The 15,769-nt window shown below is 36.0% G+C and overlaps 1 protein-coding gene across 8 annotated transcripts in view; it reads left to right on the top strand.

Moving 5' to 3' along the window:
• Window positions 1–15,769, top strand: part of LOC131668951 (guanine nucleotide-binding protein G(o) subunit alpha) — an 853,882-nt gene that overhangs the window by 734,842 nt on the left and 103,271 nt on the right. For 6 of the 8 annotated variants that reach the window (XM_058943493.1, XM_058943477.1, XM_058943485.1 and 3 more), the window contains one exon: window positions 1,107–1,260. The exons of 1 other annotated variant lie outside the window; for it this stretch is intronic. In XM_058943493.1, the coding sequence (XP_058799476.1) occupies window positions 1,107–1,260 (154 nt within the window). Of the gene's footprint in view, window positions 1–1,106; window positions 1,261–15,769 lie in introns of those variants that run through there. One more of the 8 variants, XR_009302331.1, reaches the window with a different exon arrangement.

Here is a 15,769-nt window from a genome sequence, read left to right as displayed (position 1 = left end):
GCTCATATGAGAGTTCTAATGGAACCAATCGGGCTGCAAATTACATGTTTATTTACAAAAATTATTATTACTGTTATAATTATCATTATATATGAGGTGTGTGTGTACAAATATGTATTTGCAATCTTTATGAACGTTACAAATTAAGTAAAACCTTTCATTTCTAGTATATATTATTTATAGCTAAAAGCACAATACTTTTCAAAAAGTTGTAAATAGGAAGCTGTAGTACTACTGATGAACCTTTTTCATTGGAAAACTTTATATATGTAAGCTTCTTACTCTTTCGTTTGTAAAAACCCTTCTCTCGACGAATAGGAATGCTTTTCGTAAGATTTCAAAAAAATTTCTAATTTTTTTAAAAAAAGGTAAAAAGTAGAAAAAAAAAAAGTTTCAACATTTAACGGTAGGGAATTGATGGTGAACGTACTGAACTTATAGTCATAGTAGAGTTTAAACGGTAGGGTACAGTCTCGTAAAAAAGAAACGACAATTCACAAAACAAGTTTAGAAGGAAAAATTACCAGGTATATTAAACCTTATTATAATAGAGCTAAAATGTTGACTGTGTAGCTAGTATATACACTGAGAATGGTACAAGGTATACGTGGTAGTGGCTCCATTGATAGAGCTCCGGCTTGTCAACCCAGAGGACGTGGATTCGATTTCCTGACATGTCCGTTCATTTTTTTTAATTAGTTGATCAGCCGAATACGTGACAAAACGTTTTTTCTGTATTCATTGTATAATTAATTAATAAAATTGATTAGAATGTAATTAATCCGTACATAAAAAATTAATTAATTCTACTGATCCAAAACAAACAATTTAAAGGTAGCACTAGGGTTTTTGAGAAAGCTATTCTTAACTGTTTGTATTACTGCATACATTATACCGGTCAAGTCCTATGATAAGCTCCTAAACCCTAAGTTCAACTTAAATTTGTCCTAAGATATTGAGAATATTAATCCTTATTGCTTATTATTTGAAAATATATGTCTGAAATATTTTATTCAATGAAGTATTTATAACACAGAGCAAAAATACAGTTTCAGAATTTTCAAATTCTCATATAAATCTTTATAATATATGTTTTCACTTTACAGAATCGAATGCAGGAGAGCCTGAAATTATTTGATTCAATATGTAATAATAAATGGTTCACAGACACTTCAATAATCCTCTTTTTAAATAAAAAAGATCTTTTTGAAGAAAAGATCAGAAAGTCTCCTTTAACAATTTGCTTTGCAGAATATGCAGGTGAGATTTTATCTTAATATGCGAATAATTGTATAATATTGATAAACAAATAAAACACTCGATTTCTGTACAATTCGTTAGTATAACTGCTTAAAAATAATTTGATTATCCTTTAATAACGTCAATGCATAGATCTTTCTAATTAAAATATTAAATCAAGTTTAGTAAAATTGTATTATAACTAATAATATGAAATATGTAATCGTACTAAAACAAATAGATTCACAGACTCTAAAAGAAATTGTAAATAGATTTCCCTCTTAGAAATCTCTTTCCGTAAATAGAAATCCTCTTCCGATAAGAGGATGCGGACGTTTGATCAGCTGATCCCATTAGCTCACATAAGAGCATACGATTAGCCCTGAGACCTCGCGAAAAAACACCTCTCAGGACCCGCCCAAATCGATGCGCACGATCCTTACACTCCCGCACATACACTATCACACACAGCAACACGGACCAACACTCCCTCAGGAAGCTAGACGACGAAAAAGGTCGCAGCTAAGATCAGCTGATCCTGCTAGCTAACGCATAAGGGGAACACCGCACATATACACTAATACCACTGGCCGATCATTTAGCACACCCGAAGGACTGTCGGAAATACACAGACGCACGCACGATTGACCAACGTGCCCAGGGAAACAACAAAATCAGTGGCAATGAGACGCAATGTTAACGTATGAGCCGAGCGGTGGCCATGTTGCGACGCGCTTGAGCTAGACCGAGAGAGGGGCAACCGAGTGTATGAGTGCGAGTGACACGACCGATAGGAGAGCGATCGGACGCGAACGAGGGGATAGCGTAGATTCGCGGTCGCGTCGTGGTGCGCCGCGTAAAATTGCGATGCAATGTAGCATCGGGTGGACCGGGGTAAACCTGAAGCTATTCATATCAGTGAACACCAGATTGATCAATTTAGGAACGCGGTTACTATGCGTCATCATAGCGTTCCACTCTGAGATATACGAGATAGTAGACCTTGGGCCAAAATCCGATTATGCTTCGTAAATAAATAGAGTAACTATCTTAGATTTATCTTATTGTTGACTCAACCTTGATCAACTTTCTGTAGCTATCGCGATCGGGCCGCGTGAAGCCGGCAAGTGCGCGTCGACGCTTCGACGCCATTTTGTGCGCGCGACCGGTTCATCTACGATCTTACTGCCCTGGATCGCTGCTGAGTCGACTTGAGCCACCGCTCCAAGGATCCGCTGCTGAAAGGAGTTTCTGTGCCCGACATTTTGACTAGCCGCCGCCCGCATTTTCTTCGGCACGCTAGATAGGATTTCGCGCTCTCGTTCTCACACTTCTAGATGGCCAGCGAGGCCAGCGTGCGGACAAGACAGCAATCTATCCGACTTTCAGCGACCAGAGCCAGCCGACCTGCAGCGCTACCGACCCTTCTAATGCGAGGACGGTAGCTGGCGCCTAAGACAACATTCTAGCTGCGAATTCGGCTGACTGCGCCGATAGTGGCCGTGGAGGCCGAAGAAATAAAATACATTGTTTTTCCCCTGCTCTGCCCTTCACAATGCATTTGCAGTAATCATATGAAACTTTAATTTAATATGTAATTTCCAGGCATAGATGAATATGTTCTTACGATAACATTGGCAATTTCGGCCGAAATATTTAAAAATTAGTCACTCTTAGTCACTGCCGTGAGAATAACATTTCTCGTTTATAGCGTGACGAAGAGTAAATAAATTTCAGTAGTAGATATGTTTTCATCATTGCACTTGAGAACCTAATCAGTAAAGATACAGTTCGCAATCTCAATATGTCGAGTAAGATTTTAATAAGTCTTATATGATATTTGACTGGAAAAAGCTAGACAGCACCGTGACAAAAATTTAAAAGAACCACTACTCTTAATGCGTTACGTTAAGAGGGGAGATTATTGACTTATACTACTTTTTCCTTATAACAGTAAACATCTTATAAAGTATGTAACTAAGTAATTATTGAAAATAGAAAATTGCAACGCTAACTATTGAATAAGTAAATCGCATTGTTTGTTAAAAAAGCTCATAGTTATACATTTTTCCTAGTAGCAGCTTCCGCATAGATATGACTTCATACTCCTTATAAGGCACTGAATTTTACCAGTTGTTTTAACATAAGTAAACCTACGTGTGAGATAACGTCTTAATGTAGACAGCGCTTTCCTTCCTTTTCGAGTGTATCATGGGATACCACTGCGCAGCAAAGAAAAAATCTGACTGAACCATTAAAAGATAGAAATTGATATTTTTTGTTAAATAAACATTATTTGAAAATTTTTCTAAATCATAAGAAATGTATTTATATGTTTACTTTATTTATTACTATAACTAACCAAATTGAATAGAAAACTTAAATTTAATTAATGCTAATTGTAAAGATTTATTACCATTATTAATATAAAATATGATAATTTGATTAATTAAACAATTTGCGTATAAAATATTCGGTTGAATACGAATATGTGTCTACGTCACAACATCCTCCACATTGCAGTATTATATTAAATATTAAATGACCGCGAATTAGAAATAAATGAACTAATTACCGGCACGCTGTACTTTCACGAACTTAGTGAGTTCAATAATTAAATGAGTAAATAAAGCTGGTTATTAGCAAGTCGTGCAGTACTCACATGAAGTGCCGGAGTCATCCAAAATAATTCCCCGTGTTAATTCAAGCATAGGCAATCAAGTAACGGCAATCAAGCTATAATCTAAATTAAAATTAAGCAGCAATTATAGGAACGGAAATCTACAGTGTTATCGCATATATGCACATAGTTATGTTAATTGAGAAATGAGAAAATTTGCAAAGCAGTACAATTAAAAAATTTTGTAAGTAAACTCATGCATCTATAGTCTACAAAAGCCGTAGGCAACCTCTTGCTTTTCCTCCATCCTCTATTCCCTTTTATCCGTGAACATTCGTAATCAAGCAGTATCAATTTCATTTGAATTCGGCATGGAATACTATCGTTCTCAATCATCTCTTCACTCTTTCGACCTGACTGTCTATTATTCCGTCTAGGCACAGTAAGTGTGATGCACTGTCCTTATTTATTCATTGAGCTATCTCTTTCTAGCTAGCCTATTGCTATCCGTAACTGGACATGGCCTACGCATTACAGGTATATGAATATTTTAATTTGGACGCAATATTTTGCATGTTACAATTATTAATAATTAGAGATTTCTATATATATTTTTCTTGCACAAAAACTAAGAATTTTGATTTTTAGTTATTAATTTAGCGAGAATTTCGTCCTGAAGATATGCAGCGTACAGTAATGAAGCGAATTTTTTTGTTAATGATTTTCGGCAGGTTTAGAACAGTTACTGTTGGCTTGAAGGCAATAAAATTTGGAGGAACAATTGCGGGAGGGGAGGTCAATAAGTCTTTACAAAACGAAGGAAAAAAGTTTTGCGTATGTAATTTCTTTTTTATTTTTCAACATAATGTCCTTGAAAGTCGATACATTTTATTAAACGGCCTTCCAGTTTTTTTTAAGCCATCAGCAAAATATGATTTCTGAACACCCTCAAAATAGGCTTTTGTTTCGGCGATGACTTCTTCATTCGACGTGAATCGTTGTCCGGCAAGCCATTTTTTGAATTTAGGTAATAAGAAAAAGTCACTGGGAGCCAAATCAGGTGAATATGGTGGATGGTCAATTAATTCGAACTTTAAATCGTTAATTTCTGTCATCGAAACTGCACACGTGTGAACTCGAGCATTGTTTTGAAGAAAGAAGCATTTTTTTTTTATCAAGTGAGGACGTTTTTCTCTGATTTTTTCTTTCAGCTAACGTAATAATGACGCATAATATTGTCCAGTGATCGTCTGGCCCTTTTCTAAGTAGTCGATGTAGATGATTCCATACGCATCCCAGAAAACCGTGGTCATAATCTTGCCAGCTGACTGTGGTTTCAGAAGTGTAGTGGAGTACCCATGTTTCATCTACAGTTACGAGTCGACGCCAAAAGTCTTCCAGATTACGACGTATGCGTGCCAAAAAAGTCTGAGAGCTGACTACGCGGATTCGTTTGTTTTCAACAGTGAGCAAACGCGGCACCCATTTTGCTGTTATTTTTTTCATTCTCAATTTTTCATGCAAAATTGAAATGATTGTACCCTTTTATACCCCTGTGGCCTCAACTAATTCTCACAATTTTAATCTTCTAAATTTCTATTTCACTCAACACCATATCGTGGATTTTGTTGACCGGCGTACTCACTTCTACGGGGCGTCCTGAACGAGGTTCATCTTTTGTTGTTGTACGGCCGCGTTTAAATTCATTTACCCAGTTATAAACAGTTTTAAACACAAGGACAGACTTGCTATGAACGGCGTTTAACTCAACTGTGATTTCTTTTGGTGTAAGGCCTTTCAAATGAAAGTGTTTTATCACCGCTCGAAACTTTCAATTTTTCAACCAATAACTTTTTGTTCAACGAACGCTCACAAAAAGCGACTTAATGAATCGAGCTGGAACTTTCTACGATATCTAGTTAGTAGTATTGCTTTCCAAAAACATTATAATTTAAGCGTGACGAGCGCCATCTCTTAGATTTTGTAAAGACTTATTGATATACTTCTTCTAACTCAGCTAATAATATTTTAAATTGTTTTATAAGCCATTTAGCAGGCATCTCTTGTTCAATTTTTTGTTTTCTATGAGACTTATACTCTGACTTACTTTCATCATATCTACATTTTATGTATAATCCAACGCTATAAGCTTCATGTTCTAGAAAAGCACAACTATTGTCGACTGGTTTTAACAAACATTCTAAGTCAGCATATATAACATATGGAACCACTTCTTTATTTTTCGAATGTTTGAATTTCATCATTGTATCATCAAGTAGATTTATTCTACAGTTATTAATTTTTAAACATTCAATATCGTGAGCTATCAATTGATCCTCAGTGGTAAAAAAGTGGAGGCAGCGTTCACAAAGATAGATTTTTTTAGTATGTGAAGTTATTTGACTTCTAACAACAGCAGACAAATTTTTAATCCAAACATAGTGAAACTCGTTGGAAATTAGTTCTACATCGTGAATATTTTAGCTTTTATCATCATCATATTCATCAATATACTCTTTTTAAATTAAAAGAAGATTAACATGTTTGGAATTCTTTGAGCTACTTAAATGACATGGTGACACTTAAAATTATTTTTCTGTATTTTTTAAGAATGTATACGTTTATAGATATGTCATGCAACTTTTCAAATTTTAGAATACTTTTTATTTCCACAGGAAACGTTATATCATCAAATTTTAATTCTTTTTCAAAGTTATAATTACTAGTTCTATAACTGTGGTTTTTATAACTATCAGTAGGATGAAAACAAGTACAGCCCATTTGAAACATTCGTTGTCGGTATTCTTAACATTCATACACGCTTTTCTCATTTCTATGGCCTTAGGTAATGGAATATATGAGCAAGGTTTCAGTGGTTTGCGTTTATTAATGTTATCTGTAAGTTTAACAATAGTCTTTAATGGCCAACCAGATTCTCTTTCTTGAAATTCATCAATATTCATAAAGTTAATATTTTTAAGGATATTCAAGTTAAAATATTTAATTTGAATATCCTCTTCATTATTTTTTTCAATAATAAACTGAACTGAAAATTCCATATTTATCTTCAATGCATTGTGGATAGCTACAAACTTCGGTATTTGCTTTTGTAAAAGTTTGTTTGCTGCGTTTAAAAACGACATTATATCCACATGATGCTGATTTGCTATAACTATATTATTAATACGATTTTCAAAAGCAGAATGAATAGGTCTCGAAACAACACAATCTTCTTTAATTTCATCTATATTTAAGTGTGATGTCTGAATAGTTTCACCGACTTTTATGAAATTATTTAATTTTGTTTCTAGGGCAATCAAGTGTGTAGCATAAGTTTGACCTCTATGTAGTATTGCTCGAGATAAACTATTCAGCTTCAAACATCGATTAAGAGCAATGAAAGAAGAATTTGCTACATTTTTCCATCTAATAAAATCATCTACGTTGACTTCTTTGTCAAGAGATTTATAATAGGCCGATCACAGATCTTTGACAGTTTGTTCAAAATATGAAATTGAAGACGTTTTTATTGTGATATTCAGTAAATTACTTTGTAAATTAATAGTTATCTTTAAAATACTTTAGGAATTATACAGGATCTATAAGCTACTTTTTCTATCTACTAGTAGTCTATAGAGAATACTGTTAACTACCAACTATGGCTACAGACGGTCTTAATAGACTGTGTTCTTTCTTTCGGCAGATTAACTTTCAAAGGCAGGCGGTGGCGCTGTTTGCAGCGGCGTCGGCGCTGTGAGGTATGGAGAGAATAACTTCTGTCGGAATAGTGGGGAGGCGATTGTAGCGACACTGAACAAAGTGTATGCAGTTTTGTCATCTATGGAAGGAGTAGCTTATACTGAATAGTGGGGAGGAGACTGCAGAGACATCTAACTAAATACAATATATATTGTATTCTAACGTTTTCATTTCTAGGTTAGCTATCGTATTGTTCGAATATATCTAAGAGGATAATTGTTCAAAATGAAGAAAAATAATTGCTAATAATTACATTAGCGTTTGAGGGGCACCGAAGCGGTAGATAATGGTGTCCTCGAAGGCTTTAATGACGGTTTGGCCATTTGCCTTACGTACAAGCACTAGTTCGACCTATTTCATGTACCAGTCCTGAAAGACCAACAGGTAACAATGTCCAGCTTTTAAACGCAGCAAGGGATCTATTGTATCGGCAGTACGACCATCCAGGGTTGATACACTATCCTCTCTTCCATGAGGCCAACGGGGGACTTCTGCTCAACTTTGCATGTTTTGAAAACGTTGCATTGCCTGACAAAGTGAGTAGTGTCCTCATAATACCCGGACCAATAATAATTTGAAGAGATGCGATGATAAGTTTTGTCAACCCCTTAGTAGCAGGCTAACGGAGCATCATGTGCATCCTCAAGAGCTTTCGTCGTAAGTTACGCGGCAATACTGCTTCTATGGCTCTAAATCGTCGATGACATCTGAATAGCGAGGATCTGGATTATGTTTTAAGACCTTGCCGTCTTATACTTTCCAATTAGAAAATTTTTCTGAGCGTTCAAGAATATCGCTTTACCATGGATTCGCATCATCCGAGATGGCGGTACTCACTGACTCCTTGGAGAACATGCACGAAAGGACGTCAGGCACGTGATGAAGAGCACCTTTCCGGTGTATTATACCATGCTCACTTCGCTCAGGCGTAAAGACCACACGAAACAGGAATCTACTTTCTTGAACTTATATCGTAATGTACTATTCCTATCCTATTTCCGTACTACATTCTAAATTGTCCTCATAATTAACAAAATATTTATAAAATAAAAAAACGTATTATAAATAGCTAAAGTAGCTATATATAATAGTAGCCTGTATACAGTACTGTATACAGTACGGTAGCCCGTCGTTACAGTAATAAGATTATTGCATTTTATTATTAGATTTCATATGAGTTAACCTGTCATTGCAAAAAAGATAAATATAAATAGGTGCACAGTCGCCTATAATATTGAAAAATACAGTGCAACAGGTAGTGTAGAAAATAGGTGTCAAGAAGAAAAACTACTGCTGCCAAGCAGACAATTACATTTACCAAGTGAGTTTGTGTAATGAGAAAATAACAGCCCCAGAACTTGCCGCAGATTTTAATGAACATGTACCAGAAAAGTCGGTAAGTATGAGTACAGTGAAAAGATATCTTCATGAAAAAGGATTGTTTAGTCGAATCGCTGTTAAAATATAACTACTACAAAGTGTCAGTAAATAGAATCGCTTGCCGTGAGCAAAAACACACAGAAACTGGCAAGTTGATGATTCTTTTAGTCGGAAATTTTCGGAAGTAGCAGAAGAGTTCATGTAAGAGGAAGGGTTAACGAAAAATATATTGAGAAATTGTTTAGTTCCTAGTATAAAGCATGGTAGTAGTTCATTAATGGTATGGAGTTGTTTTGTTGGGTAAAGTCTAGTTAAATTATAACTAATATTAATAAAATTTAGAAAAAAGAAAGTTACAAAAAAATTTTACAAAAGCATGCAGTGACGTCAGGGTTACGATTAGTTTGATGACAGTTTGATTTATAACAGGATAATAATCCGAAGCACACTTCGAAATTATGTAAAAGTTATTTGTTGAACTTAGAAATACAAAAAAACTAAAAGTCATGCAATGGCCACAACAATCGCCTGATTTAAACCCTATCGAGTTACTATGGGAAGAACTTGATCGATCTGCAAAAAAGTGTTTTCTAGAATCTAGATCTGACTTATAGGAAATCTTACAAAAAGAGCGATAAAATCTTCAACACTCAACATTCGATAAACTGATTGAAAGAATGCTAAAGATTTTAAGCTGTAATTAAACACAAGAAGTAGATTTTGATGAAAAAAAGTGTAATTTTCTCATGCAAGTATAATTTTGTTATACAACATGTGTTTACTTTTCATTCAAAAATTACTTTTGTTACTCATTATTGATACAACTCTTCATGCATTAATCTATTTCAAAACTGTTTAGTTTGAAGACTATTTTGTAAAAAATTTCAATGATGATGAATTAAATAATATAATGTTATATTTTATATAATTTCAAATTTTTTCTTTTTTTATGCGTCCAATCAATTTATTATTATGCACGGATTTATGAAAGAGCGTTCTATATAAGTACTGGTTAAGTTTTTTGCGTCTTCGGAATGGATGAAGGTAAATGACTCGGTGCACGGATAAGTTGGGTAGCGATATTTATTCACAAGACTAGAAAACTTCTATGATACAATCAATTTGGATCGCGCGGTAATAAGGCGTGTGAGTTGTCTTGCAGCCATCTTCTGAATTACTTCAGTAATGAAGGAAGAGACTCGCGAGGTAACAATTTCTGTTTCCGTCGGTGCTGTTGCTTGCCGGCCGAAGCTGGGGTCAATGAAGCGCTCACAGGTACTCCCCCCTTAGTGCTTCTCGTAGGCTCTTGGGGACACGAGGAGAACGGTACGCGTTTTCGCAGAATAGCCGGTGTAATCCTTGAAGCAGGTTTTGGGTCCGGCGTGGCTGGATGCGACGGGGGTGAGGATGGGGCTTCCAGATGCTGAGTGGAGCGTGTGGCTAAGGGCAATGCATCTGGAGGCTCGCTGAGCTGCTGAGCTGGAGGTGGTAAGCCTGGCTGTTGGGATTGCTGAGGTGGAGGCGATGTCGCTGGTGAACCATCCGCCTGTTGCATGTAAGACGATATCACTGGTGGTTCAGGAAAGTACTGAGTTGAAAGCGATGATGCTGAAGAATCTTGCTCCTCTGTGCTTCCAGGAAAGCTGGCTTGAGGCCGTCCGTGGAGACTGTTCTCTCTAAGTCGTTGACAAGGATGACGAAAACTTTGTCACTGAGACGTTGGCAGACTTTATATGGGCCACTATACTGAGGCTGCAGTGGTTTACGCACAGAGTCCACTCTCAAGAATACGTGCGAGCAAGTTTCTAGGGCTTTGTGCTGGAAAGCTCGGTATTTGCATCTCATGAGGGAGCGTAGATTGTCTATGGAGTAGTGAGGCTCTGGCAGGAGGCTGTCCGTGACGAGGAATTCTCCCGGGAGTCGGAGCGTCGTTCCAAAAAACATTTCAGCTGGTGAAGCTTGGACATTCCTCTTGTATGTGTTTCTGAGGCCTAGCAGGGCAATCGGCAGACGTTCTGGCCACGGCGCTTGTGCCTCGCACATTAGCGCAGCTTTTAGCGTGCGGTAGAACCGCTCCACAAGGCCATTGACGTGGAGGTTGTACGGTGTGGTGTGAATACGTTGAGCTCCCATTATGCGTGCTAGGGCGGCGACGAGCGCCGACTCAAATTGAGATCCTATGTAATGGTAAGCGGGCATCCATGATGTGCAAACCATTCCCTCGTGAACGATGAGGCGACCGATTCAGCAGAGATATTCGAGAATGTTACTGCTACTGGCCAGCGAGAGAATCTGTCGATCATCGTGAGACAATAGCGTAGGTCACCTACCTGTGGTAAGGTGATGATGTCCAAATGTACGTGCTCGAAACGATTATCTGGTACATCAAAAGACTTAAGATCGGCTCGGTTATACCTGTTGACCTTGGCACGCTGGCAGTTTTCACATGATTGTGCCCAGCAGTTGACGTCCTTTTTGATGCCTGGCCAGACAAATGTCTCGGTGAGCATCTTCACTGTGGTGCGGCCGCTTGGATGCGCTGGGTAGTGGAGGGCCTCGAACGCGCGTCGACGCAGAGGTTGAGGCAGAAAAGGTCTGACGATTCCGTTGGCAATGTTGCAGGCGACATTTGCATCATCGATTGGAAGGATCTGTAGATCGAGTAGATCGCTATCCAGCAAGCTATGAAGCTCTTCATTGATCTTCTGCGCTTCTGCGATATCGCTAGCACGTAGGCTAGATGGCATGTCAATGGCGCTGATCCTAGACAGGGCCTCGGCAACAACGTTGTCCACGCCCTTGACGTGCTGAAACTTGATATTATGTTGGAGAATATAATCCAGATGTCTCTGTTGGCGTGGTGTCGCTTTATACGAGGACTGAGCTCCTGCATAAGTAAGCGGTTTGTGATCCGTCTTCAAGTCAGCAATGCATCCATAAATCGCTGGAATGTCTGCGTGGCATTCCTTAGCCCGAGTGGCATGTACAAGTATTCCAGGAGACCAAAAGGCGTTGTAACCGCAGTCTTGGCAATGTCTGCCTTTGCCATGGGTACTTGGTAAAAGGCTCGTCTAAGATCCAACGTTGAGAAAACACTACAGCCAAAGCAGTTATGCAGCATATCCTCTATCACCGGAATTGGATAACGGTCCGGCGTCGTGCAGGCATTCAAGCGACGATAGTCTCCAGTGGCTCTGAACTCTCGTGTGCCCTCCTTGACTATCAGGTGCATCGGACTGGCCCATTGACTAGAGCAGGGACGAACAATGCCACGGTTCTGGAGGTCCCTCAAGATGTCCTTAGCTGCCTAGAGGCGATCTCCATGCAAACGACGAGGACGATCATGAATTGGAGGTCCAGCAGTGTGAATCTGGTGCGTGACAGGAATACTGTTGAGCAGGGTCGGCTGGCTACGAGGCTGAGTGATATCAGCGAATTCCACCAGTAGATCGCGGTACTGCGAGCAGCTGTTAAGCTCTTGAGCTTGAGTAGCAGGTGTGCCGAGTAGCGACGACTGCATCGCTAGAAGAGCTCAAGGCTATGCCGAAAAGTGTTTATGAGAAGTGCTTTGAGGATTGGAAAAACCATTGGCATAAGTGTATTGTATCTGAGGGGGATTACTTTGAAGGGGACAACATAAATATTGATAAATAAATAAATATTTTTTCTTACAAATACAAAATCACCTTACTTTTTGAACGCATCTCGTATAACATATCGAAAACGGCAATCCCTCAGACTTTGAAAATGAACCCCTAAAATCAGTTTTTTTAATATTTCTCAGCATCAAATGAATAGTTTTCAGTAAACTCAACGTTAAAAAGTTTCTTATAAAAAGGCGCTTTTAAGGATATAACATTTATATCGAAGGATTGCAACCCCCTTTTTAATAGGGGTAAATACACTATTTTTTGTACTGTTTTACGACATGTAATATAGTAAATCAGCTCGAGTGATTTAAAAATCGCACTGATAATGAGAAAATATCAAAATTTCAATTGAAGTGTTTCCGGATTAAAAAAAAATATATTTAAGGGATGTTTCAGCCCCTAGAAACCACCCACGTCAAACTATCAGCAGGTTAATCCACCTAACCCTGGGATAAACAAGTTTAGTCGTTTGTTATTTCTTGAAATAATATAATCCAATGCATGAGCGAGTTATCCCAGCTGAATCACATACCTCTTATCCATCTACGGCTAACCTATCTAACCCCCCACCCTTACAAACCACGCTTACCGAACCACATGCGGGCTAACCTTATATAAATAGCGAAAAATAAATGTATTTCTTGAAAAACATTCATGTTGCATAACAATATGTCCCAAGTATTATAAATTTTATGTAATAATTATTATTTTCTTTTCATTATAAATACAAACAAGATAAAAATAATTAATAACGGCTTATAAATATAAGATTTGAGACTAAAATAAATTATAGATAATTATTAACTATTTTGTTTTTTCGAAATTAATAATAACAGTTATAGTATCAGTTTTTTTAAATATTATTTGCATTTTATTGCATATAGCTGTGTATAAAAGAGTAATAATAATAGTTACTATTTTTTAAGCGTATAGTTAATTCGTAATAAAGAAAAATAACAAGTAATAACAGTTAAAAATTATTAATTACAAAAGTGGAAAAAAATTTGTCAATGAGAAAAGAAATTATAACAAATAATTAATTATATCAATAGTTATAAATAGTTATTATAGTCTCAATTTCTATACTTCTAAACTGTTTCCTTTTTTCAATTTTCACTTGTGGTTTAGTTTACTTTTTGTTGGTACTTTACTTTGCTGTACACTTTATCTTATTTACAATTTTGTCTAATCAATGGCTCGAAGAAGATAAGTTATATCAAATCTACGCCCCTTACGATATTAAGACATCCGATACATATTTCATTATTCATAGTAGTTGAAGAAAAGTCAAGTATTTAAAAAGTTAAAGTATTTTTATAGTGCTGGATTTATAAATAAACTTATTTCTATATTTACATAAAAATTTCCCGAACACGAAAATATAGTACATAACAAGAAGAAAAGTTTTTGTCTACTACGTAAGTATTTATGTCACTTATCATATATAATTTTATTCAAATATTTTGATTTGTAAACATGTGAAATATAACTGTTAAAAACGTATGATCGAATTCTATCTATAGACTGGGTTTTGTTTTGTCTTTTGTAAAATTATTCAACTGCAAAAAAGAGTATTTATATCTTGATTTTGTTTTAGATTAAAACATGAAGATCAATCCTTCGAACGTAATCAATTTATTATTAGCATATTTTCAAAGTTTAAAAATACCAGATAGCGAGATTAATTTCAAAGAAATTAAATTGTTAGAAAAGATGAAAGAAATATTAATAGATGCCGTGTACGAGTTTAATGATATTGATATGATTGTTGAAGAGACGTTAGATTTTCATGAAGATTATAAAGATACTGATGCTAAAATAATCGAAGATAAAGTTCAACATCATTTTCCTGATCCTGATTTTGCACCAACAAATCAGTGAGCAAATGATGATGAAGAAATCACATTTGATTATAAACAAAGAGCCGTAGAATTTTGGAGGAGCGGAAAAAACAAAAACTTAAAACTGGATACTGTACAACATAGATTCAAAAAAGTTTCATCTATAATTCAACTTAAACGTTGGGCGAAAACAACAATTAATAAAAATGGATCTTACCGAGAAAAAATTGCGCAAATTTGCCAATACACACGGTGGGAGGGAATGAAAAAAAAGTTTCGCTGCCATGCCGACGAAAACTGAATTAGTAGTTTCTTTCAAAATATAATTACATGTTAAAAAAACCTGGAATCAGAATCCTAGCTGATTGTCTACAAGTTATTTCGGTAATGTACTAAGAAAATTTTTTTTTTCCAATTAAATAGCAATGGGCTCATGTTTTTATTTCCAATTATATTTTTTTCTTTTCTATATTACTTTTAACACTGAATCTCAAATAAGCAACAAATAAAGTATGTAGTGGTAATGAAAAAAAATTTTTTTTTTAATTTCAAAGTAATTATTTTATTAATAAAGGCATTTATATAACAAACGAGTATAAATATATTAATAGAAACACATATTTTTCATGAATATATCACAACAAAAAATTAACATATTAAAAATAAATTGTACATTATTAATTTTATACTTGTTCCAATACTTGAGAAATTCCCTATGGATCGATTCACCTGCTTGCTCTGACCACAATCCTAGGCCGCTATTAGAATCTAAGAACGCGAAACACTGTTCAAGATGTACTGCGAGCACGTGAATTTTCAATGTTTCTGATATTTCCGTCGCTAAAAAAGATTTTTGCAGTTCTCTAATCTGTAATCGTAAATTTTCTTGAAACTTGACATTACTCTTCTTGACTGTAAAGCAACTTTCAACTATTTTATTCATAGCCTTTAATGATGTAACAAACGGCACAAGTTTCAGTTTACCAACATCACCGCAAATTTCACGATCAAAAAGTTCATCCGATCGTTTTAACATTTTACGGCAAGCATTACCCTCAAAGACATCTCCATGGTAATTTTTTGAGATGAGATTTAATTTCATTGGCCAGATCAAAGCTTTTTCTTTTTCTAGAAGAGGCATCAATCCATTCCAAAATATGTGGTTAACAAAACCTTGTAAAAGGTGTAACTCTGGAAGAATACATTTTTCTAACACATAAATCTCATCACTCTCTTCAAACAAAGGATTATTCACAGTACTATTACATTTTTTGGCCAGT

The sequence above is a fragment of the Phymastichus coffea genome, unplaced genomic scaffold, assembly GCF_024137745.1.
Source record: "Phymastichus coffea isolate CEN01 unplaced genomic scaffold, Cenicafe_Pcof_1.1 PCOF00007, whole genome shotgun sequence".
In the NCBI taxonomy this organism is placed as follows: domain Eukaryota; kingdom Metazoa; phylum Arthropoda; class Insecta; order Hymenoptera; family Eulophidae; genus Phymastichus; species Phymastichus coffea.
The sequence above is the reverse complement of the archived record's forward strand: the minus strand, read 5'-3'. Positions and strand labels throughout refer to the sequence as shown.